At 34.0% G+C, this 27,693-nt stretch overlaps 1 protein-coding gene across 4 annotated transcripts in view; it reads left to right on the forward strand.

Moving 5' to 3' along the window:
* TTC27 (tetratricopeptide repeat domain 27) overlaps positions 1 to 27,693 on the forward strand; it is a 192,881-nt gene that overhangs the window by 135,076 nt on the left and 30,112 nt on the right. For all 4 annotated transcript variants that reach the window (XR_004231862.1, XM_023494608.2, XM_003757831.4 and 1 more), the window contains exons 14-15: positions 13,795 to 13,893; positions 14,701 to 14,753. Coding sequence is in view for 3 of the 4 variants with exons in the window: in XM_023494608.2 (XP_023350376.1) it covers positions 13,795 to 13,893; positions 14,701 to 14,753 (152 nt within the window). In the remaining variant the exon portion in view is untranslated. The remainder of the gene's footprint in view (positions 1 to 13,794; positions 13,894 to 14,700; positions 14,754 to 27,693) is intronic.

Here is a 27,693-nt window from a genome sequence, read left to right on the forward strand (position 1 = left end):
GTAGGTACAAATGTGAGAGATGTTATAGTGGAGTAATATAATTAGGAACTAATTATTCCAGGGAAACAAAGGGAATGATAATTGTTAAAAACCAGACACAATGTAAGCAGATGTTTTAGAAGATGTTTCTGCATCACCACATGTGAATACAATTCAGGCAGACTCTACATCATGTCAAAGCAGGCAGTTCAGAGGATGTATGGTACTAACACAAGACAACAATGGAAATATATTTTTGATTCAAATTTAAACTATTTTTAAACTTTCCCTAGAGATAAAGTGTTAATACAGAGTATAGGATTTTTTTTTAAAAATCTTTTTCAAATCTCAGGAAAGAGGAAAGACGGGAAATTAAAATCAAAATAGAAAAATCTGTATTTCAGTGATCATACTGTTGTAAATTTCAAGTATTTCCAGCTTACTTGGTACCATGCTATACTCTTTAGAAAATAAAATTAAGGCAAAAGAAAGTGCTATTTGAATAATTCTTGTGGTTTTAACCTCTTGTTTGTTTATGGTGCTGGTAAGTAGCATGCATTAATAATAGATACAAGACTTTTCCTATTTATATTCAAATGACATTTAGAGTCTCTGTTCATAATACTACCTCCTTGTTACTCTCATAAAAGATCAAAATAAGGATAGTTAGATCCATTACAAAGGTGTGTAGCAACAAGTTGCATTAAGTTTCCCTTCTGAAGTTTGAGAGCCATAAGATATATCTCTTACATTTTCATACTAGAAATTGTCCACTCTTTTTTACCCATTAATTCTCATTCTTTCATATTATCTCCCTGTCCACAAATTGCAACTTTCAAAGTCACTACTGCCAAGGTTTCCCTGTTTTTTATTATTAGTATGAAGAAATACATTTGAGAAAGTGTTTGGTAAGTTATTATGAGTTTTCTCCATACTAGGCTTTTTACAAGAACTAAAATCTTTGTACTTTGCCGCCTAGTCTTATGTAATCATTGAATCTCTATTATCTATATCTCGCTATGAAAACATTCCTTGGGGTAAGTGGATAGAGCACCAGGACCTGAGTTCAAATCTGGTCTCATACACTTAACAAGTCCTAGATGTGTGACCTTGGGTGAACCACTTAACCCCAACTGCCTCAGAAAGGGGGGAAAAAAGATATATATATATATATATATATATATATATATATATATATATATATTCCTTATACTTAAAAACCTTCATGTTTTCAGGAATGTGGGTCTTTTCTCCGGTTATATAGATCATAAAGTATCAATGCCAGCCTATGAATCCATCATAGGAGGAATCCTCCATGGAAAATCTGCCCAATATGCTATAGTCTTTTCTTTTAGATTTTTAAAGTGTTATGTGGGTACCAGGGCAGTACTTCATATATCCATCTGTTATTACTTGCTTATGTTCTACAGTCTACTTTCCCCCCCCCCCCCCCCCAATTATACATTTCCTGGACATCTTTCATGCTATTTCTTGTGCTCAAACCATATACTGTATCCTGTATACCTCTGCAGTGTGTATCACCATTGTTTTTTGAGTCACCCCCAATAATTCTGATTCTTTTGAGACAGTCAATTAATTTTTTAACATAGAGCAGCTTGGAGTCATTGAAAACATTGCACAGTTTCTCAGATGCAATCCAGGCTTATCCTCTTCTTGCTGTTTCATTCTGGACTCAGTTCATTGTCTCTAACTTAAATTCTTATCCAAGATGAGTGGCTAGTCCAGCTGCATGATGCAGTCTGGATGAATTCATCTTCTTTTTTTGTTCCTGTATAGATTATTAAGTCAGCCTCTTTTGAGTGGTTCCAAGATTGTACTTTTAGAACTGGAAAGGACCTCGATAATATTCTAGTCCAGTTGCCTCTTGTTTAGGCAATATTGTAATAAGAGCAACAAGCATCAGAATACTACAGAATACCTTTCTCCTACCTCAAGAGATGGTATGATGTTATATCCTGCATTTTGAGCCAGATCTAGGTTTGGATTTCAACACTGCCATGTGCTACTTGTGTGATCTTAAGCAAATCACTTTGCCACTCTGGGTCTCATTTTCCCATCTGTAACATGAGAAGGCTTGACTAGATTTCTCCAAGGTGAGATTGTATGTTACCTTTAACTTTGGATTTTGCTTAAGTACATTTTTTGTGTTGGTAACAAACACTAGTGAACATAAAATCCTCAGTATTAATAATCAGAGAGTTGCTGGACAAAGTTATCTCTCTATGTCAATCAGGGAATCTTATATGAATTTGATGTAGTTATGGAAGATCCAATGAAGAAGGAAAGGCTTGCATTCTGTCATTCCTCAAGAAGTTCAAATGTTTGTTGTTCAGTACAATTTCTGAAATATTTTAGCCCAATATGGTATTGATTCCTTTGCATGATTTAAACTTTTGTAGGAAAATATGATAAAGTCACTTTTTTCTTTTATCTGTTTTCCATTCTTTGGTATTTTGTTTGAATAGATCAGACTTTAGTTGTTATAATTGCCTGAATGCTGTCTTCCCATATTTCTTTCTTCTAGTTTGGTGTTGATTTTGACCATTGTCCAAACTCGTTCATGGGTTGACTATCTACTGATAGCCAAGCCAGAAGCAATTTCTATCTTAGTAACTACTCATTTTCTGTCTTTTAAAATACTCTAAATTTCATTTTCTGATGTTTTCCAGTGCCTGTAATGTCTGGGACCTTCTGACTCTTTTTCTGGAAGAAAGTATTCATGATATATAAGTGTACAGCTTTTGAAGAGTACACAAACATTTATCTTTTCCTAATCCTGAGCTATATTTTCCACAGTTTTTGCTGTTTTCTTCATACTGACACATTGAAATATCCAAGTGTAAATTTATATCTTGACATAATTTTCATTTCTTCATAGAATTTTTAACCTTTTCATCATTTCCAACAGTTGTTCACACATTGACTGTAAATATCCTGGTTGTCCCAACTTCTAGAACCTCCCCTACTAACTTGACATTTACTCTATGTATATCTTGTATATATGTTATTTATGTTATTTTTTTACATGTTATCTCTTCCATTAGAATACAAATCCCCTGAAGTTAGGAATTTTTTACCTTTTGTTTATATCCCCAAATTTTAGTATGGTACCTGACAAATCATAAACAATAAATGCTTGTTGATGGTTGGTAGTGTTTTTGCTTTTGCTCATCATGAGGTTGCAGGATTAAATAACCAGCAATCCCATTTATGTTTCTTATTAACTTTGAACACCTGATTAAATAAACTTTCATCATTTTTTTTATTTACTTCTCCAAGAAAAACATGTGAGCCATACTATATTTATACCAATAACCTCAACAAATATATGTATAACAACAAATTGTTATGATGAATATCCAAGTCAAACCTTTTCCTCCTGTGATTTTTGCAAGGGTAAGTGCTTTTTCTCTTTACTTATTTTTCCCTTAATCCTCTCCTTAGCTTCTTGCTATTTTATAAATGCATGGCACAGGCCCAGAATAGTTTTACATGGTACCTTTGATAGAAATTAGGTAAATAATTCATTTTTTAAAAAAGTTTTATTTATATCTTTTATGTACTTTTACATCATAACCATTTCTACCACCCCATGCAAAAATGAGCAAAGAAAACAAGGGGAAAAAATAAAAACCACAGCCAAGCAAAACCAGCCACTCAAGTGATTGTGTATACCAGTGAAGTCCTACACCTTTCCATTTAAAGGATGATGGTATATTAGGGAAATGAAGGACAGACTATTCAGCTTGTTCTTAAGCTAACTCTAAGGTTTTATGCCTGTGTCAATACATTTGTCACTAGCATCTTATTCACTTGCCTTGCTATTAGTGTACTTTTAATTTTTTAAATAATATTTTTATTTTTCAAAATACATGAAAAAATAGTTTTCAACATTTACCCTTGCAAAACCTTGTGTTCCAAAATTTTCTTCCTTCCTCCCTTCTCCCAGACAGCAGATATTTTAATATAGGTTAAACATGTGCAATTCTTCTAAACATATTTCTACATTGATTATGTTGCATAAGAAAAGTCAGATGAAAAATGAGAAAGGGAAAAAAAAAATCAGTTAACAGCAAAAGTGAAAATACTATGCTGTGATCCACATTGAGTCTCCATAATCCTCTCTCTGGATGTAGAGGTTTCTTTCCATCACAAGTCTATTGGAATTGACCTGAATCACTTTAATGTTGAAAAGAGCCAACTCCATCAGAATTGATCATCCTATAATCTTGTTGTTGTGTACAGTGTTCTCTTGGCTCTACTCACTTCATTTAACATCAGTTCATGTAGGTCTCTCCTAGGCTTTTTTAAATCAGTCTGTTGATTTCTTACAGAACAATAATATTCCATTACATTCATGTACCATAACTTATTGAACCATTCCCTGATGTAAATTATTTTTAAGAAATAAAATAGTATTATAAAGGTGCTTCTTCATCTCTTCCTCTTGAGATATGATAGATCATCATAATCACTTGACTTTTGGCTTCATTTTTTTCCCCAGTCACACTATGATGTTCATTTTGTATTGTTCTTCCGATTCATTTTCATTTTTCTCTTTTTTAAAAGGTACTATAGAGTTTAATATCTACACTGATGATTACAAAGGGTAGTTAACACATGTTGTTTAACCTCATGAATCTTAGAATCTGGGAGTCAGGGGTAAGGAGAAAGGGGATAGCTAAGACCCAAATGCAGATAATTATAATAGGTAATATTCTATAATTGTTACTTTAGAGAAAATTTTTTTTAATGAAGTATTGTCCATTAAAGTAATCATGGAAAATTTTATGTAGTAGTTCATGTTTTGTATGGTGTTGCAAATTATAAAGTCCCATGAACTAATAAGTGATGCAGGTAATATCCCTGTTTCACATAGGAGGAAAGAACCTCAGAGAAAACTCTATTTGTCCAACTCATATAGTTGGTAAGCTATGTATCAGGACTAGATTGAAGCCTTACTATCTCTGGTCTCCAATTCCAAAGCTTTTAACATCAGGCTATATTGTTTCTTAATAGTCAATCCATAGAAAAAGTGGCATTTGAGTAGGGTTTTGTGTAGGAATTCAGCAGTTAAAGGAGAGAATTAGAAGGACATTCCAAGCATAGAAAAGTGTGAGCAAAGACTTAGCAATGGAGAAATGAAATCTATCTGGGAGAAAGAGAATCGTCTAGTATAGATAGAGCCAGACCCATAAAGGGGAGTAACATAGATTAAGGCTGAAAAAGTAGGAAGTAGGTGAGAATACAAAGAAAAGGTATTTCGGCTTTACTCTCTAAAGAAAGGGGAGCCACTGAAAATGTTGGAATAGAATAATGGCAGAACCAACCCTATAGTGTAAGACAGCATAGGATTTCCAGGTTGAGGAAATGGTTGATTATGTCTAGGTCAAGAAAGTAAAAGAAAGACATTTAATAATGAATGACCAGGGAAAAGGAAACCAAAACCAAGTGCCAAGTGAAGCAAATACATATGGAAACCATTTAAAATAGAGAAAAATCCTTTGGAGAAGAGCATGCTTAAGTGGTGTGAGACTTCTGCTTCTTTAGGAAGGTAAAAGAATATTTCATAGTTGATGGATTCTTCCTCTTCAAAAGGTGTGTGTATACTATTTGATTTTTTTTTTTTTTTTGGTTTACTTGTTTTTAAATAATGTTAATCTCATTGTATGATTTGACATTGGATTTTTGTTTTTGTTTTTTTCTTTTGTTGAAATCGCCAATATTTTGGCCTTGTTGGATTAGGATGGAATATAATAGGTCAAGATAAGATGTAACATTTTAAATTTCACCACATTATTTATTTATTTATTTATTTATTTAATTTTTTAATTTTTTAATTTCACTGCATTTGACTAAATGTTAAAAACCCATTCTTTCCTCATTTCGAAAATAAAAGTTCTAGGCAATTGTTCCCTGGAGTATGTTTATGTATTTTTTTTGAGTGATTCATCAAGAGAAGTGAGTAAAATGAGTGCTCCTGATTGTTCATCTTTTGTAAACTTTGTGAAATGTGATGACAGCTGTTGAAATGAAGAAAGGTTGCATGTTGAACTCAAAAGATAGAAAAGAGAGACAGCTGCTTTACAAATAAATTACTCTCTCTGTATTTCTAATGATTCTTGGTCTTTGTGAGTCATTTCATGTCCCTAAGGGTGATATGAAGTATTATGGGAAGACTTGTATCTCTGGTATATGAGATGCACATATCCTTTAGGACTGCTTTCTACCTTTAATGCTGATCTGCCACCCAAATCTCACCTGTGACCCCAAGAAACTGCGGTATGCACAGTGGCCATACCCTGTTAAAACTGTTTGTAGATGGGGTAAAACAGATTGAGGATACATCCCCCCTCAGTGAGTTAGGGGAATGTCCATCTCAAGCATGTTGAAAACTTCCTTCTGGGAAGAGGAGGATGTGAATAATTTGACCTAACAGGTCATGCAGATGGCAGAAGCAGATGCTGTGGAGCACTTAGGGCTCGGTCAGACATTGAAGATACTAAGGTCATCCACTGCATCCCAAGCTTTGCCAGTCATCTTGACTTTTGTCCCTTATCTGATGATTCTGGAAGAGAAGCTGACAACTTCATGCATTCTTTCTTTTGTCTCACTTCCTTCACTGTCACAATTTATTTATGAGTCAAAAGACATTTTCCATACTATTTTACCTACCTCAGAGTCCTGCGATGGACAAATGATGAAACAATAGGTGGAGCCTATAACCATAACCGTGCACACAAGTGGTACAGGCCACGGGGCTGTCTTCTCACTTGGACTGAAGAAGCAGCAGCGAGATTCAGCAGCCCCCTGGGTTCTGAGCAGAGCTTTTGAGGAATCACATTGTTCACCTCCTGGCCTGAGGAAGATGCCCTAAAATCATCTGCTTCATCAAACCTGACCGGCCTGCTTACCAGAGCAGGTGGGGATCACTGCGGCTGAAAACAAAAAAAGAAAAAAATTTTTGCTAAGATTATTCTACTCATCATTGGTACATGGAATGTGCCCACACTGGATGCACAACGCAAAATCCACTAGACCTGAAAAACAAGCAGCTCTTCTTGCGGGACAATTTAGCAAGTATTCTATCCAAATAGCAGCCTTGAATGAAATAAGGCTGGCAAATGAAGACCAACTTACTGAAGTGTGAGCTACAGACACATTTTTTGAAGGAGTCATTATGATGAGGAGCACAGTGGAGCTGATGTGGATTTTGCAATCAGATTTAATTTAGTCAACAAGCTTGTATGTCTGCTAAAAGGAGTAAGTGGTAGGTTCATGACAATGCAGTTGATACTTGCAGGAAAGTGCCACATCTTCATCATCATCAGTGCCTTTGCTTCCACCATGATGAACACTGATGAGGTCAAAGAAAAACTTTATGAAGTCCTGGAGTCCTTCATCATCAATGTGCCAAAGAGGGCAAGCTTGTAATTCTGGGTAGACTGGCCATATTGTTCTGTTGCCAAATGTACGTTTGTCATAAAAGCCATTTCACAGAGAACTTGCACAAAGCAGTTTGTTTATATGGAGGTCAGAAGTGTTACAAGGACACGTTCAAGGTCTCTTTGAAGAATTTTGGAATTGATTATGAGACATGGGAGACACTGGCACAGGACTGTCCAGATTGGTGTGCCTGCCTGCGCTGAAGAAGACAACATGCTCTAGGAGCGACGTATAGATTTAGAGACATCTCCTTCCAGGTGTTCATAATGGATATTAGTGCCTTCTGAGCTTACTTGGAGATCTCACTTCCGAGATTACAAAGAAATGCAAACCACCCAGTGTTAGTGAACATCTCCTTATAAAGTGGGACACCAATATTAATTGTCAGGCTCTGTGTGAGGTCCTAGTTACAGTCTTTTTTATCTGTGTTAGACTACTCTGAGGTGTATTCCACCTGCAATATGCTTATTTTGTCACTAGGGGGCACTTGTGCCCTTTTAAAAATTAGTGACACTTCAGGTTCTATCAGTCAATCAATCATCAATCAACAAAGATGCTTGCAGTACCCACTTTCAAAGAACATTTTAAGTGAGAGCACTCCAGAGAGGCATCTAGTCAGATTCTTCCATTAAAAATACAATCATATATATAGATATAGATATAGATATAGATATAGATAAATAGGAATGAGTAATTTCATTGACACAGTGAATTTCAAGATGAAGAAACTCTGTAATACAGCTTAGTACGTTTTTCTAAAACTTAAAGTCTTAGAGAGTAGCCTGGAGGTTCATTGACTTCTCCAGGCATACATAACTAGAAGATGTCAGAGCCAGGACATAAAGCCAAATCTTCCTAGTTCTGAGGCCTGCTCTCTATCATGATGTCTCTTGAAGTTGTGTGCTTCATTAAAAATTTAATTTTGTAACCATTATAGTATACATATAAAATAATAATCAAAGGAATTAAAGGCTTAATAAAAACTTTTCCATATAGTCTAGAGGTTCTTAATCTTTTTTGTGTCATGAACCCCTTCTTAGAATAATGTTTTTAAATAAAGAAACTAAAATACATAGGATTATAAAGGGAACCAAAGACTAGTAAAAGGAAAAGATGTAATTCTTTCCCGTCCATCCCCCCTTCCCCCTCAATCTAAATTTATGGATTCCCTGAAATTTATCTATGCACTGCCAAGTTAAGAACCTCTGGTCAAGACTCTCAAATTTTCTAATGTTCCTTTGAAATGAGGGGACCTCTGTTTTTCAGATTTTCCAGTTCAGATGCTGTGCTCTGCATTTCTTATCTTTCTCTGAAGATAAGTTCTTCATAAATTGTAGCATAAGCACTCTTTCTTCTTATTAGTTCTTGTTCATCTAACTTGGCTGCTTTTACTCAGCCTGGAAGATGAGGTCAGATTATCTGTCTTTTGGGGCTCTTTGCTAAATATAAAGTAAAATTGTTCCCTTGATTCCTTTTTTATTTTTGCCTGAGCAGTCTATCAAAACAGGAGAGGTTTTAAGCAAAAATTCTAAAACCTTGATTTCCTAGGTTTGCTCAGGATATACTTTAGCTGTGCTTTTTCTTATGCAATAGAACTGAGGTTTCTAACTATCACTGATTTATCAAAACTATCAATTATAAGAATATACATCCTTTATGTTTCTCTTAAGTTCCAATTCCATAACACAAACTATCTTTTAGACATTTTTGTGGATGTCCTAAATGTGTCTCAAACTCAGTGTGTCTCAGCACCTTCTTTCCCACCAAATCCATCCCTTCTCTGAACTTCGCTATTATTGACTTCACTGTACTTTCAATTGCTCAGGTTGGAACCCTTGCTGTCTTCTTCAGCTCTTCATTCTTACATCCACACATATATACATTCAAACACCAAGTCTTTTCATTTTTATCTTCACAATATCTCATGTATGTCCTCTTCTTTTGTTCACACAACCGCTACTCTAGTTGAGGATTTCATTACCTTTTGCCTGTACTATTGCAATATCATTCTATATTGGTTTCCTTGCCTCAACTCCCCTCTTCCCGTTCATCTTCCACCTAGCCAGGGATTTTCTTAAAATTTATCAGGTCTTACCAAGTCATTCCTCTACCAGTTAAAATCTAGTAGATTAAAATCTAGTTGTCTCTAGGATCCAATGTAAATTTTTACATTTATGTTTTACAATTTAAAACTCTTCCTAACATGGACTCCCAGTCTTTCACATTTCTCCCCTCCTATCTCTGTGTCTTTGCACTATCCTCTCAACCCCTGAAATGCTTTCTATTCACCTCCATCTACATCATAATCCCTTTTTCAAAAAGATTTAACTCGAAGTACCACCTGGTGAAGAAAGCTTTTCCTGATCTGTACCACACCCTACCCCCTCACTCCAACTTCTTCCTTTGCCTTCCCTTCCAAAATCATTTGGCATTTGATTTGTATATAGTTTGTACATACCTACTATAGGTACATATTACCTCCCTTGTTAGAATGGAAACTCTTTGAAGATGGTTATGTTTTGCTTTTTTGCCTTCGTATTCCTGATGCTTAGCATATTGTGTTTTTTGATGGATTGAAATATCATATGATGGGCTCTTTTACACATGAGACATCTCATGAGAAAACTGAAATAAAAGCAAGTTACTTTCTTCCTTTTCTCACATACCCAATTTGATACTAAGTTGTGTTTTTGAGCAATTGTTATCATTAATTTACTTTTTTTTAAAAAAAAGTCATTTTTGCTTAAATGTCAAATCAATGTCTATTCCTTGATTTTATTGCACTAAAAGTGCTATTACCATACATTTTAAGATATAGGAGCAACAATAGGCTATCTGGTGGGCTTTTGTTTGTTATTCCTTTGATGTGTAATTGTGTATGTGTGTATTTATGTGATTAAGAGTGTTGTTGGTATTTCCTGATTTTTTCAAGGAAGTATCTGGGAGTCATTTTTTCATTTTTTTTCCAATCTGTTTTTCTTCTTTCATCTGCTCATGCCTTCTTGTAAAGTATTACCTTATTCCCTGCATTTAATATTTGACATTGTACTACATACTGTGTTTTGTCATATGGTGAGATAATTGGATTTGTTTGAATTTGATTTCATATTTCCTATTTCATTTTTTCCCTATTTAGTACTTATTTTGGGGGAATGTGATTATTCACAAACTTTAGAATTTGTCATTTTTACATAGTGGTTTAGGCATGCATAATTAGCTTCCAAATAGATATTAGACATTTTGTGTTAAAAGTGTTATAAAAGATCTGTCATATGATTTCATAGAATCTCTGACATAGAGTATAATCTATGTATCATTTCCATAGCCTTTTTACTGTCAATAGTTTTACTTTATCCATAAATGAAGGTAACCTAAATAGTCATAGCACATAGACCAAAATTCTCAAGATCATCATGGCAATAATAGTAGTTTAAAATGTGTGTGTGTGTGTGTGTGTGTGTGTGTGTGTGTGTGTGTGCGTATTAGGTTATTTGCCTAATTCTTTTCTCTTCCTCATTTTTCATCTTCCCTTTTCCTTTCTATATTACTTTTGGATTTCATAAAGCACTAGTTATAGGGGCTGATATTGCCTATGTAATAAAATTTGTTATCCTGGACCAAGTTGAACCTATCCCTCAAGTGAAAAGGAAAAAAAAAAGATAGCAGAAGTCATAAGACAGGGGAAAAATTTTAGTCATTTATGACTATTGTTAGGTCTTTTTTTAATTGAACCTGAAACAGATCACTTTTATTTATAGTATGAGCTTACATTCACTGGTGTGTTATACCACTACGTGCCCATGTTATTGTGGGAATACTTTGTCCTTTGCTGCCACCAAAATAGCAAATAGAGCACTTGGTGGATTTGAGTCCCTTGAGGATAATTCCTGTCATTTTTATTTTGGTACTAGAAGAAGGTCTGCCTGAAATTTCTTGAACAAAGAATGAACCCTTCCATTCCACAATTAGAGTCCAAAGTTAAAATGCAAATAGAGTGCAACAGGTGTATCTGCCAGGACGTACCAGTACATGGCATTGGTCACTACCTTTCCTTATCTCTCAGCTAAATGTTGCTCCCAAATGGGAGATATTTTCCCTCCAGTAGAAAATGTTTCTATTTATAATAAGTCAAGGGAATAGTGTATCTCCTTTATTTATATTAACTTGAAAGCCTTAAAATATTTCATGTGAAAGTTTTAATATATTTGGTTTTCTTCATCTTTTTTTTAAGAAAGGGTGCTTTTATAATTTTTTGTAAGAGCTATCTATATTAGAATATGGGTATAATTCCCAGCTTGAGCCCCTTCATTCGTTCAGCATTTGTTAAATGCTTTCTAGGTGCATATTACTATGCTAGGTAAGCAGAGATGAAATAGGCAAAAAGAAAATGCCTTCTCTTGAGCTTGCTTTTTGTTTTGGAGAAACAACATGTTTAGAAAATTAAAGACAATACACATACAAAGTAATATGGGAGTATTTGTGGGAGGGCAGTAACAATTGGGAAGATCAGGAGAGGCTTCATGTAAGAGCTCATCCTTAAGTTAAGTCTTTCTTTGGCAAATGACAGAATGTCCCTGGCATAGTTTATTTCTTGGTTAAACTGTAGAACTACTTCCTATTCAGCTTCAGGATACACTTTTGAATATATTGACACTTTTTCTTTTTTAAGAAGTGACTGTTCCTTCAAAGTACTGCATTACTAACTTCCCTCTCCTCTTTGTATGGAAAATAAATCCTAAATAGATCAGTCCAGTCCAACAGTCATTTATTAGTCCCTTGCTATGTGCCACACTCATTATAATAGTGCTTTTTTGAATTGACTATTCTTATACATACATATGTTTGTATGCATTCATATATATTTATTTATAGACATGCTGACTTGATTTGTTATAGGAAAGATTAGTGGAAATATTTGTAAATATCTATACTGGACTAATGAAGACTGCTTAAAATGAGTTGACGTTTTATTTCTTGTACATTTGGCTTTCTACATAGTAACGTTAATGGTGGTTTCAAGAGAGATTGGTATGTCTTAATGAAAGGATAACAAGTTTTATTACATAAGCAAGATCAATTCATAACGTGTTTTAAAGAATTAAAAAATACTATAGAAAGGAAAAAGAAAAGGGGAAGATGAAAAATGGGAAAAAGAAAAGGAAAAAGAAGAAAAGACAAAGATAAAAGAATTACTTTCAGCTCTGCTGCTGACTCAAGGAGTATTCTTAGGAAAGTCTTACTTTTTTCAGCCTCAGTTTCCTTATCTGTAAATTTAAAATGATTTGACTTGATTCTCCAATGCCTTGTGGTAATTTTAAAATACTAAAAAAGTTTGATACTTTGGCTAGGAATTTTGCAAAAATTTATTTATTTAATTTTTTCCCTAGGTACATTCAAAATAATTTTCTTTATATTTGTTTTGAAGATTTTTGAATTCTAGGCTCTCTCCCTTATCCCCATCCACAATTAAGAAACCACATATGAAGTTAATGCAAAACATTTCCATAAAAGTCAAGTTGTGAAAGAAATATTGATTTCCCACCCTAATGAAAATAAAAATATCAAGAAAAATTACGTTAGTAGTTAGGTGGCACAATAGATAGAGCACCAGACCTGAAGTCAGGAGGACCTGAGTTCAAATCTAAACTTGGACACTTTACACTTCCTAGCTGTGTGACCTTGTGCAAATTACTTAACCCCAATTGCCTCAGGGGAAAAAAAGAAAAAAAGAAAAATTAAGTTAAAAATAGAGCAATAGAGAATGCTTCAATCTGTATTCAGACTTGATTAGTTTCATCTTTGGGTATGGAAAGGATTCTTCATTATAAGTTCTTCAGAGTAGGTGTATATAATTGTACTACTGAGAATAATAAATTGACTAGAAATTTTTTAAAAAAAAATTTGGTTTTAAAATATTGACATTTGTGTATTTGGGCATCTTTGGGTCTCTTTCAGTCTTTTTCTGCTATGAAAATAGTAAAAGACATATAAAACTCATTTCATAGAGTCATAGCTCTAGAAGCTGTTTAGGAGCCTCAGTTTTTCAGAGGAGAAAACTGAAGTCCAGAAGAAAGTCTTGCCCTCTCAGTCATGTAAGATTTTAACCTGTTTGAATCCGAAGTTAGTGTTCTTTCCACTGTTCAGATATTGACCTTATTATGTTTCAGAGACACCAAATTGCAAAGTAAAAATTAAGACAAGCTAGTATTTCTACATCATCTACTTAAATCAACATTTGGAGTAAGACTTGTTTATGGTTTTATAAATATTGTTCAGTATTGTCCCCTGAAATGTTTAATTTTGTTCTTATGCTAGAGTAACTTTGATTTTTTTTTTTTTTCTTTTCAGTTGGGAGTATGGTTTTCCCTAGGCTGTGCTTATATAGCACTGGAGGACTGGGGAGGTTCAGCAAAGGCCTTTCAGCGCTGTGTGACATTGGAGCCTGATGTATGTTTGATTTTATTGATTTTCTTTCTGTCACAACTACAAATGATTTTCTCTATTCACTCATTTAGGCTGTGTAACAATTCAACAGAGAGTTGTGATAGCAGGAGGAAATCTCCTCCTAAGGGAGACAGGGATAGAAAGAAGTATAGTACAACCAATCAGAGTTACCCTGAAATCTAGGGATTAAGCAAACTGCCTTGCTATTTTACCAAGGAAAAAATTCTGAGTAATTATAGTGTGTGTGTGTGTGTGTGTGTGTGTGTGTGTGTGTGTGTGTAGAGAGAGAGAATAATATATATATTTATATATAAAATTATAGTATATCACTAGGTATGTTGTGAGGATCAACTGAAATAATAACTTGTTAATTTGAAATCTCCATTTTATCTATCCATTGCACTAAAATAAAGTTTAAGTCAGTTACTGAAATTCTTCTTTGATGAAAAATTTAAAAAAACCTCATTATTGGCCCTCTCAAAAATACCGTGTTAAGGCATAATAACAGTATCCCCTCAGTTTCCTATGGAAAATAAATCTTAAGTAGCTCAGTCTAATGCAACAATCACTTATTAATTTCCTACTGTGTATAAGACATAATAGTGCTTTTTAAAATTAATTATACTTATGGCATTTTGAAGAATGCAACTTAAAATGTATCATTATAAAAATTAAGTTTATTTTCTTGTTATTACCTTGAATGAGAAATATAAAAAGATATTAAAAATGCCATATTTTAGATAATGATTTTTTCCCTCCAAATTTGAAATATTTGATTTTATTAATTATATTTTCTTTTTATCATTATAGAATGCTGAGGCCTGGAACAATTTATCTACTGCTTATATCAGATTAAAACAAAAGTAAGTACTTGAAACAAACAAGAACATTACTTCCAAAGTCAACAAATCATATTTCCTTCTATCTTAGCAATGAACTTATCACTCCCACAGTTTTATTACTCTTTGACTTTTTTCCATTCTGCTATTTTAAGTTTGCTCACAGAGTAGTTTGGTCCAGGGTTGATTTTTAATGTAATATATATATATATATACACACACATACTACACACACATATATGTGCATGTGTATCTATATATGCATGTGTGTGTGCTTGCAAGTTTATATGTATGTATATATACATACTTATATAACCTTTTGAGTTTTATTTCTGAAAAATATCAGTTGTTTAATAAAAATTTTAGTCTTTTATTTTTGAATATTAAATTCAAGGGCAAGGCAGTAAATTTAAATTATTTGTATTACTTAACATATAGATATTCAATTTCACTGAATATGAGCCCCTTTCCTCTCTCCTCCAATAGAGTCTCTTAAAAATAGATGTCTGTTTTCCCCCTGCTCTGCACTGGAATAAAATTTCATATAGTATTATGGTCTTATTTCTAGTGATAGTATGCCTACTGATGTTAACTATGAGTATTTTATTAAATTTACTGAAACTTTTCTAAATGTGACCTATAATCTGGCTGTAGTGCTACACACAGGGCTTCAGGGTCACTGGTCTACCATTAGCAACAACTTCCCCATAGGCTTATGCACATGTCTCTACCCAAGCCTGGTCCTGCTACCTTCCTTCAAAGAAGATAGCTCTTACTACTTGTGCTTTCCTAGTGACAAGCCCTATGCTGGCCTTGGTCCCTTAGAGATAGGAACTCTTCACTTCTGAGTTCTTCCTCTCCATCTCTCTCATAGATAAATCTGATCTGATTCTTGCTTACAAGGTAGAAATGCCCCAGGGTATTTGTAAACACTGGGAGGGAGATCCTACTTTCATGTCAGGAAGCATATTTCATCGAGTTCAAGGATAGGTTAGCATTTCATGGCCTTAAGTTCTGCATTGTAAATCTACCCAAGACATATAGGAAACTCAACAGAATGAACTTATGAAGTACTTAAGAAAAACCTCTCAGCGAAAGAAAAGGAGGAGGAATTGTCAATTGATCACTCACCCACTAACTCAGATTTTAAAAAGACTTGTAAAGAAGTTGTACAGAAGTATGGTTAGGTAAACTGGGATGGAAAGTGTTGAATATTAAAGTCAAGGCAAACAAAAAGATTTCATTTAAGCAGTATTGATGGCAGCAAAGGGAGGGTTTATAAGTGACAGTGAATATCATGCATTGTGCACCTAGTGTATTAGGGTTACAAGAGAAGGATTATATAATACTGGAGAGGATGGCCAGGGAGACAATGTTTTCCGGAAGAAACCAGGTTTCTGTAAAAATAAGGAGGAGAGAATGTTACAGGAGGGAGTCCAGTTTGAAAAGGAGTTTGCAATGGTAGAATGGAGGATTTTAGAGAGAAGGAAAGAAGGGGGTTGGTGCTATACTGGAGCAGGACTGAACAAGATGTAAATAAAAGAGCAGGGAAGAGTAACGGGCTTTTTTTTTTTTTTTTTTTTTTTTAAATCATGGCCTACAGTGATTCTGAGTCATAGGAATAAGGAGAGGAAGGAAAAGGAGTTTTTTAGTTATAGAAGAGATATCAGTTAAACAGAACCCCTCATCCTCTAAGGTCCTGGGATGAAGCAAAGGAAGTTTGCCTATGCTTATTCTTTTTCAAATAACAGGGAGAGGATATGAAAACAGAAGGAAGATCAATTCAAGTACCTAGATTGACAAATATACAAATATTTGGTTATTGGTTACCCTGGCTTCTGAATGAGCTCACATGTGTGAGTCTGATTCCTTACCACAATGGTGAGTGATGAGACCCACTCAGAAGTTACTTGTATGCAGACCATATGCTCTCTTTTCCATCAAACCTGGCCTGAAGATCATGTGGGATGCATTTGGAGCAGAAAAAGACCTGGTACCTGGGTGCTCATTTGTTAGCGGGATTGCTGGTTTGTTTTTTGCTTACTTGGAATACTAATTGCCATTTCATTTCATGTGCTACGGAATGAAATTGGAGAAAGTCCTGCAACCCTGCTGACTGAGTTGATGACAAATTTGTTATTTAGCCTCAACTGGATCCTGATTTTATCAAGACAATCCTTCTAGGCCTCCATAATTGTTTCTTTAAAAAATATATTTTTCTTTCCCTTGTGTCTCTCATTCTTCCCCCTTCCAAAGATCTGTCTCTTAGAACAAAGTATTTTTTAAAGCAAAAAGACAAAAAATAAAAAATTGTGATAATTAGTACATCAAAAAAAAAAAAATCTGACAATATGTTCTATTCCTGTGTATACATCATCTCTGCAAAGGAGTGGGAAGATTTATTCTCCTATATCTTTTCTGAAGTCAAGCTTGTTCTTGGTAATTTTGTAGTGTTGTGTTTTTTTTTTTTTTATTGTTTTGGTTCATTATTCTTTTAATTTAAGTTGTTCTAGTCATTGCGTATATTGTTTGCTTTGGTCTGTTTACTTCACTTGACATCGGTTCCCCTCAGACTTTCTTTGGTTTTCTTTATCATGATCATTGTTCTCATAGAACAGTAATGTTCAAGTTCCACACTTTGTTTAGCTGTTTTTCAGTTCTTTGATGCCTAATTGATCCTTTATCTCACATACTATAACTGAGGAACTCACTTAATAGGTGACTCAGACTATTGAGACCATTTGCCATAAATCTATCTTTTTTCCTCCTCTTTATCTTATAATTCCTTAACACTGTCTCCTTTTTTCTCCTTTGATGGTTTCTGATGAAGAAGATACATCCCTTTTTGTCTACCAACTCCTCTATGAATAACTTTGGCTTTTCATGATATTGCTCTCTCTTGATTCTCCTTTTAACTTTCTGACATCTTTCCAGTCTCCTTTGCTGGATCGTCATCCATGTTGTACTTTCTCATTTGTGGTTTATATCCAAGAATTAGTCACAGCCTTCTCTTTTCTTTCTACATTATCTTACTGACCTCACCAGCTCCTATGTGTTTAATTTATCATCATTAAAGTAGATATGCACATTCATATATTTATATATGCATTTGTATGTTGTATACATCCAATCCATCTATCTTTCTATCTCCAGAGCTTTAAGTGCCCAAGCTCTAGTCCTACATGAAGAAGTATGCTGTGAATTTAGAAGACCTGGATTCATATTTTTCTTATGGAACTTAGTATCTGTGTGACCTTGGAAAAAAAATCACATTAATTCCATAGACCCTAGTTCTGTTATATGTAAAATGAGAGGGATTAGACTGTATGACTTCTGTGGTTTCTTTCAGTTCTAGAATTAGGATTCTATGATGTTATAATCAATAACTAACTATTGGGCTATTTGAATTGGATTTCCCATAGTCTCAAATTCATCATGCTCCAGGTAGAACTCATTATCTTTCCGTAATCCAGCTGTCTTCCAAACTTCTTTCTTTTGAGGATACTATACTGGTTTTCAGCTTAGGAATCATCTTGGACTCATTTGCCCCATATATCCAGGTTCACTAGTTGTAAAGAATGAGTACAGGATAGGCCCTTGAATGACAACAGCATTCCTGTTGTCATGGAAACTGAGCCATTCTTTTTTCAGATGGTATAGTGTACAGTAGATTAGGTACAGCCTTCATATATTGTGGATTCTGGGGTAAGAGATCTCTAAACATCAGCCCTTGAGTTAAACTGGATTTGGTACACCACATTATTAAGTTCCAGTAATGATGAAGAGGGAGTAGATGCTGGAGCAGGGGCCCTTTGTGCCATATCTACTTATTTCATTTCCCTTGGGTTAGTCTGCAGTGGCTTAAAGGGAAGGAAATATTTTTTTCCTATCTCTTTGAAATCCTGAAATGCTTCCTCTGGGTCTGTGAATAACACATGGCTTGTTCTTTTTTCACTCTTTCAGTAAATCATTAATATTAGGTTTCTGATAGCAGCTGATTGTATTAAATCAAAAGACAGCTCAAGTAAGTTTTAAAAGTGGGTAAGGGGACTTGAAGGGGAGGGGGGCTTGGCATATTTGCAGTATGATCTCAGCTATATTTTCTAGTTACTCTGATAATTTTGAGTTACTAGACTCTTGGTGCTCCTTGTCTTTCAGCCCATCAATCTTGTGAGCACAGCTCTTTTCTACGAGTTCCTACACACAACTCCCTTCCCCCCCTTGCCTTTTAGCAGCTTTTCTGAATTAGCTCATTGTGTTGAAGTAGTTATAACATCAGAGGGAAGCCTTCCTTCCATTCCTTCTTCTCTCTTCTTGCATCAGACATAGCTCATCTTTGATTTCTGAGATTGTGATACCAGGGGTAAATCATTATTGCCTCTTTCAAAAAAAAAAATGCTAGAGATGACTATGGTCACTTAAATCATCTTGTTTTCCCCACCACTGCAGCATTCTTTACTATGTAGTATTTTCCAACTGCTCTTTTTAGTACAACATGAAATATCTTTGCTGATGGTTTCCAAAATTCCCTTAGGAAATTTTCCCTGTCTTGTTAATTTTACCCATTAGGCTTCACCATTAAGGAATACCTTGATTAATGAATCTTCTGGAAATGAAACTTCCTTTTTGAAGAAGTCAGTTGTGGTTGTGATTTTTTGTTTTGTTTTGTTTCTAAAGAAGTTTCACCATTTGTTGAGCCTTGGAAACCTAGACAGAGAAAAAGATTGGAAAGATGAAATCAGGAAGTTCTGAGCTTCATCCTGGGTTGTAGTGGCCATGCTGTTTGATCTTAGACAAGACTTTTTCAACCTCTCTGAAAATGAATTCTGTCATCTGTAAAATGCTTCTTATACTCACTACCTTACAAGGCTATTATGAGAATTAAATGAACTAATCTATATGAAAAAGCTTCTGAAAAATGCTATAGTGATGTAGTTCGATAGTACTTCGGCATATTGTATACCTAGCTGAATGATTTTATTTTTTTATGTTCTGTAATATTTAGATACACTCAGAAATTTTTTCATTTTTTGTGTTACTTAGTTTCAGAATGATTGCTTTTTTCTTCTTCTTTTTCTTTAGAATGATTGCTTCTTTATGTTTTTGTTATGTAAGTGTTTTATATATTATGTGTTTCTAAAGATTGATTTTTTTCCCTTCCATCCTTCCTTTTTTCCTTCTTTTCTAAGAAAAGTCATTGAAAGCTAGGAACATGAAACTATAATATTGCAGCCAGGGAGAATGATGGGAGAGAACAGAACAGTCTCATTATCAAACAAATAAGTGAATAAAAAACATTTATTAAGCCTTTACTATTTTATTAAATGATGGGAGATTAGAAATATAAAAACTGGACTTCCCTCAAAATATTTACATTTTCAAAAGGGGAAATGACATTGATAGAGGACTGGCAGCTAAGGAGGTACAATTTGTTGACCACAGAAATGGTGAGTAGAAAGCCATAAGGCAATCGTCTGATTTATCTCTTCCAGAAATAATAGTAATACTGATTGGTTACTGCTAGAAAGGTTATGAAACATGTTTTAGAGTAGAGGTTCTCAAACTTTTTGGTCTCAGGATTTCTTTATACTCTTAAAAATAATTGAGGACCACCCTAAGAACTTTTATTTATGTGGCTGATATTATTTTAGTCTTTAATATATTAGAAGTTAAAACATCTTAAGTTTTATGAAAATAGTTTTGACCTTGTGGACCCCTGGGAAGAGTCTTAGGGATCCTCAAGGGACCCTGGACCACACTTTGAGAAACACTAGTCTGGAAGGTTTGGATCAGGGCCAGCCAGATATAATATGCTATGTGAATTTGTGTTCATACATTTAAAGATTAAGAAAGCTTGACTCCAGGGTGAGAGTTGCAAAGATGAGTGAATTAAATAAAGTGGTGATCATGGTGAAGGCGCCATAGTAGGGGAGAGGGGGGAAGAAGGGAAACCGGTGAGATTAGTATATAATATAGAAAATATGGACCTATATTTGGCTTCTAAAAGTTTAATTTTTACTAAAAAGAATTGAACTTTAGGAGTAGCTAGATGGCACAGTAGATAGAGCACTGGCCTTGAAGTCAGGAGGACCTGAGTTCAAATCCAGTCTCAGACACTTAATATTTCCTAGTTGTGTGATTCTGGGCAAGTTACTTAACTCCAATTGCCTCAGCAAAAAAAAAAAAAAAAAATTGAACTTTAAAAATATGATGCTGAAATTTATATAGTTGTTCCAGAGTTTTCTTTGTAACATAGAATTAGTCCAAGTTAACTTATAAAATTAAATAAAAATATGGTAGATATAGCAAAATAATGATGTTTATTCTGTTTATTATAGTTCAGGAAAGTAATTAGTGTAAATACATTTGAAAACCAATAAATAGAAATAATAACTTAAGAGTAATTAAGTAATTTCTTTTTCTGCCAAGAATAAAACTGTCTATTTATTGGTTACACAGTTTGGTTTAGATTTATACTTTTTGGGAAAAATGCTGGACTTGGAGACAGTGGGCTTGTGTCCAAATTTTGGTCCTGCTACTTCCTTCCTGTGTGAATAAACTTTTCCAACTCTTTGGTTCATGGTATCCTCATCTGTAAAATGAGGGAATTGGACCAAATGACCTCTGAGGTCAGCTCCAAATCAATAATCTTAGAATCCCCTTTTCTCTTTGAAACAGTTTGTAACAACAGCAGCAATAATAATTTGTCTTCTTGTGATTTAATCAGAAGCCTTAGTCAAAACTAATTCAGACCACTGTGGCAAGAATGAAATATGGCTTATAGCAAAAAAGAGTCTGAATCTGAATATTAAATAGAGATTCTTTCCCCATTTTTGCCAATGTCACTGCAGTTTTATTTTGCTTAATTGTTCAACTTTTCTTTTTTTATCTCTTTAAGGAAAGATTATGATGGTTATATACAGTTATACTGAACTCAATCAACTATCCAAATGGGAATTAATGTCATAATTACAGGGGGAGGGTAAGAGGTGAAAATTAGTCATACTTGTGAATTCATAAGTGTGGGGAATTCCTTCCACTAATGCAAATAGACAACTTTATAAAGAGTCACTTGGTACAATTTGAGGATAAGTGACTTTCTTGCATCTAGTATGTGTTGGGAACAGAGCTTTCTGACTGTTATAACAAGTACTGTTTGAAATAATAGGGCCATTAAGAAATCATTTTTGTCTTGAAGATGTTATGATTATCATAATGTGTCACAATGAAAATTGCACTGCAGTGAATCATAAAACCTTTAGAACAATAAGAAAACTGAGGAGTCATCTAATCTGACTCTCAGATTTTAGAAGAGAAAAATAAGGCTCAGAGAAATAAATTAGGCCAGGTTTAACCAGTTAGTGGCAGACATAAAACTAGAATCCAAGTATCCTATGATCAGGCCTTTTTTTAAAACTATACTTTCTTCCTTTTCCTAGTTTTACAAAGATTTACAACAGTTAATATTGTTCATACTTCATTTTCTTTCTTTTTTTTTATTATAGCTTTTTATTTACAAGTTATGTGCATGGGTAATTTTACAGCATTGACAATTGCCAAACCTTTTGTTCCAATTTTTCCCCTCCTTCTCACCATCCCTTCCCCCTGATGGCAGGTTGACCAATACATGTTAAATATGTTAAAGTATAAATTAAATACAATATAAGTATACATGTCCTAACAGTTATTTTGCTATACAAAAAGAATCGGACTTTGAAATAGTGTACTATTAGCCTGTGAAGGAAATCAAAAATGCATCGTCCTTTATTTTCAAAGAGAACCAAACTTGTGCATGAATTGAATTTAAGTGAGGCAGAGGTACATGTTCTTGATTAACTGCAATTAATAGTAAGGATTTAGTGGACTGCATGCATATAAGGTAGTTTTAATCGACAAATGGCAGGAGAGGTTTTGGATCTTATACTTGGGAGTCAGTAGGAAGGAATGAATTGGAGAGAGGGAGAGTAATCTTTTTCTTGTCTTACTTTTACTCTTACAAAAAGTATTAACTAACAGCACAAATTTACAAGATAAATTAGCAATGTTAGGTGCATACTTTGTTTAGCTACTAACAAAGTTCTTTATGATAAGTGAACTGCTTTTATAGAAGTCACAACTCTGATTCTTTCAACATTATGATCTTTTTGTTTTGACTCAGGAGTATTATTGACAAAACTAAAGGTCTACAGTTATCCCTTCCAATTTGCAAATTTCCCCATCAAGGCTTTGATATATTGTAGGTTGGCATAAAAAATTAAGTAGGAATTTTTGGAGTCTTGCGGAAACTATAGATGACACAAAGATTAGCAAATACAGAAAAAGCTTAGAAAGTCAGTAATGCACAGAATATGTGTTTAGTATTGTATAATATCAACATATTTTATCTTTTAAGAGCATAATAATTTAGACTTCTTATCTGGTATGAAAGGAAGGCCAAAAAATTTCATGCAGATTTTCCAGATAGTGGGAATGCTATGCTCTTAACCCTTGTGAAAGAGAAGGGATAACTATAGTTTGAAGTTACCATAATAAATGACCCAGTTCTTGGGTAGGAGTTGTTAATTTGGGATCCTTGAATTTATTTTTAAAATAGTTTAGTAATTCAATATAATTGATTCCTTTTGTAATCCATTTTGCTTTATGCATTAAAAAAAACAAAAAACAGAAAGCAACATTTTGGTAAGAGATCTATAGATTTCCCCAGATTGTTCCAAAGTGGTCAATAGCCCCCGCAAAAAAAGTAAAAAAAGATAAAAAAACTCCCTGGCTGAAGGAGGTTACATCTAAAACTTATATTTAAAACCCAGTGCCTTATATTTGGGCAGCTAGTTGGCTCCATAGATGGAGTACCAGACCTGAAGTCAAGAAGACTCATCTTTCCGTGTTTAATGCTAGCCTTGGTCGCCTACTAGCTGTGTGACCCTGGACAAATAACTTAACCTTAATAACCTAAATAACTTGACTTAATAACAATATAAGTATACATATATACATCCAACAGCCCCTTTAAAAAAAAAAACACATCCAGATTATAAACCTCTTTCAGATAGGGACTTTACATGTGACTTTTTACCTCAGTGCTTTACCATAATATCCTATACTTTAGCTTATGTTTAGAAAATATTTATAAATGATGATAATGATGTCATCAGAAAATTGGGAAAAGTTATTAGATATAGTGGACTAAGCCTGACTCAGTAAGGTCTCCTGGTAGTTTATGTCTAGTCCTGGAATGAAATGAAACATTCATAAGTCATTCAGCAGTGAGCCAAAGGAGGTTTACTTAGTCATTGCTTAGAAATGATACTGAACAAAAATACAGCATTCATTTTAAATACGCATACCTCCATATGGAAACTTAACATAGGACAGGTTACTATGACTCATGATACAAAGTTTGAAGGACCCAAATTGCTCAAAGGGGAATTTTTTTCTGTCCTTAGATGAACAGGAGCCAAGTCAATTGAGACCATCAGGCAGATGAGTCAACTGCTAGGTGGCTTGCCTTAATCCCCTGGGCCAATCAAGTCTGTGGGGATGGTTTATTTGTATTTTATGCAGAGGAATAACTTAACTTTTATGGTCTTGATGGGCAAGGTAGAGGGGTGTGGGATATTAGCATATCACTTTTGGTCATTGCAATTGAGGGCTGCTATTATATGTATATATTTCCTAGGAATTTTTTCTTTAGAAATAGATAATACACTTAAAAAATACTCTTGGTGGAAACTTTACAAATAATATGTAAATTACAGTACAATTAAAAGGTTCTCTTATCTAATTAAATATAAAACCATTTAATTTTTTCATTGAGGATAGGCACTTTGGTGCTTTTGGATTCCTTTATATTTACCTTTAATTGAATTAATAGTAGATTCAACCCTGTATTGTTTTTGAGTTCTGAATCTGACATCTATGTGGTAGTTTTCCTTCTTATTTTATGTCATCTGCAGTTCTGATTAGTATATCATTTATGCCTCTGTTGAAGTCATTGAGAACAATTTTAAAATAACTAAGTAAAACAAAAAATTTCAATAGAGCCACTTTTGCCCTCCTCAAAATACTCTCCTGTGGGTGGTTATTTCAAACTGGTATAATTTGGTGTTCTAACAGTAAGAGCACTATGGAAATAGTATTTCAGAAAAGGTTGTAAACAAATTATTGGGCCTCTAGAGCTTTTGACATTTTTATAAATCTGTTCAAGGAAGGATATGTGTATGTGTGTAATATGTATGTGTATGTAGTCTAGTATTTCTAAACTTGTTTTCATAAAGATAATAACTTCAGTATTTGGAAAAAACATGGGACTAAAATATCTCCTGCTCCCTGTGGTTTTTAAATTGTTAGGTCTGTGATAAGAGGAGACAGCTTCTTTTGAGAGGAAAAAGGACAGTTATACCAAGAGTTTCTTTTATAATTCTAAACAAAACACACAGCTTATAAAACTTGATGAGTTACTTTTTATTTTTTAAAATTGCTTCTCAATTAAAATATGCAAGGAGTTTACAGTGAGAAGTATGAGTCATTTAGGCCCATCTTGTATTGAATTTCTTGATTCAGTCTTTGGGCAGTTTGTTCATTAATTAGACACATTCTAATGTATGCCCTAGGGGGAAAGTCAGTCTGGTAGCATTTATTAAGTGCTACTGTTTGCCCAGTGCTGTGAAGAAAGTTGGGGAAAGAAAGCCAAAAAAAAAAAAAAAAAAAAGAATAAATAAATAAAATCCCTGTTTTGAGGAGTTCACAAAGTAAATAAAGGTGACAACAGAAAAACAGTTTTGCCCAAGAACGAGAACAAATTGGAGAAGTCTCAGAGGAAGGCACTAAAATTAAGGACAGGTACAGGTTTCTTGTAGAAGGTGACTTTAGCTGAGATTTGGTAGAATCCCAAGACTAGGAAACACTCCTTATTTGAAAGAATGGATCAGTAATCTGTCCAAAGTTATATATCAAGTTCTTTCCAATGCTGCTCTTTCCACAGTATAGTCAATTGTCTTTATCTGCCTTGTGGACTGAAATCCTACAGAGGTAGCTTCTTCATAAAGCAAATTATAGATCCATTGACATATACAAAAGGATTTACCATGAAGATTGCTATCAGAAATGGCCATATAGCTTACTTCCCCCTTTGTTCTTTGGATGGTTAAAATCTAAGTAACAGAAGGAGACCTTACATATTTACAAGGTGTGTATATATGTCTCTTGTTTCTCGTTTTTCTTTATATCCATAAAGCTTAGAATGATGTGGATAAATATTGTAATAAATAAAAGTTTTGTTAGCTTTTGGAAGTTGGATTCCCTAACTGTTGGGAATCTTCACCTCTATTTTTTTTTTTTAATCATGTTTTTTATTTTTATAATGATTCCTTGTGGAATTTGGAGAGAGAACTTGGCTGAGTAGTTTGAGTGTGAACCTGACAATAGGAAGTTTCAGGTTTGAATTTCACTTCAGATACTTTAGTAGTTGTATGGACTCTCTGACCAAGTCAATTCACTTCTCTGTAGTTAATTCCTTACCCCTAAAATGGAAGTTATAATAATTGTAGTATTGACCTTATAGAGTTGTTGGAAAGATCAAATTAAATAATGTATGTAAAAAATTTTAAAAATCTTAAAGCACCATGTAAATATATAAGTGCTTTCTTATCATTAACAATAATTAATAATAGTCTCTAAAATGCAGAGTTCTAAAATAACTCCTAAAGTTGCCTGAATGTTTGGAAAGATCTTCATTCAGTTTTTATGAGTTTACTCTTCATTGAAAGTCTGTTGGGTCTTCCTTCATTGCTGTTTAGGGATCAATAACTCTTTTGATTCCTTCTCAAGTATTCTAATGCTTGTTTAGTCACCCAGACAATGTGTTATTCTATTTCTTCCCTTCTCCTTGCTTCTCCTTTAAGCTTTAATTCTCTTTTACTGACATCAATCATGGCTAAGCACGGTGCTTAATTTGGAGTGATAATTACCCTTGAAATTGACCCTTATTTTTTAGATGTTTTTAAATTTGACAATACAAATATTTTTCTGGCTCTCTGCTTGTGGAAAAAAGAAAAGAAAATCATAGACATAGTAGAAACATTGAGCAGCTGGAAAGCATACTCATATTGTAGAATTAAAATTCAGGTTAGAGTAAAGATTTTTACAATATTGTCCCCAAAGGTTTGAAGAGAAATTCATTGAAAGAAAATTGGCTTTATATTTTATCTTGTCTAGTTCCAGAGAATGTTTGTATTTTATTCCATTGTTTACTAATTCTAATTTTCTCTAGGGCCGATATACTTTCATAATCTCGATTACAATTATTTAACTTTTTTTTTTTTAACTTCAGCAATGTATTTACAAAGTCTACCATAGGAGTAGTCAACCTTCTTATAGTAATTTACTTCATTTCTTTGTTTAAAATTAAATTTATTTTCCTCTTGCTCCCACATCATCCCACCTTCAAGGGAAAAAAAATAATAAAACAAAACAAAACCTTTCTAACACGTCTGCCTCTCAAGAAAACAAATTCCCATGCTGATCATATCCAAAAACATCTTTCTCCTTCTACAGTCTGAGTCTATTTATGACCTCTCTGTCAGGAGATGGGTAACATCTTTTTTCACTGACTCTTACTTAATTGGTCATTGCTTTGATCAGAGTCCTCAGGTCTTTCAAAGTTGTGATTCACTTCATTTAATCCATTCATTGAGCACTATACTTTCTCTATGTGAGACACTGGGAATACAAAGACTAGGGGGAAAAAGGTCTACCTTCAAAAAACTTATATTTCACTGGGAAATATAACACATAAACAGAATGGTCAATTTAAGGAAGCTTGAGGAGGGGGAAAAGTTTAACAAAGGGAGGTACCAGGAAAGATTTGTACGGATAGCACTTAAACTGAGCCTTGAAGGAAATGAAGTCAATTTGGCTGTAACAGAAAGTGCGTGAAGGACAGGAAAGGCAATTTGGGATCAGATTG

Source organism: Sarcophilus harrisii, chromosome 2 (assembly GCF_902635505.1).
Source record: "Sarcophilus harrisii chromosome 2, mSarHar1.11, whole genome shotgun sequence".
NCBI lineage: Eukaryota > Metazoa > Chordata > Mammalia > Dasyuromorphia > Dasyuridae > Sarcophilus > Sarcophilus harrisii.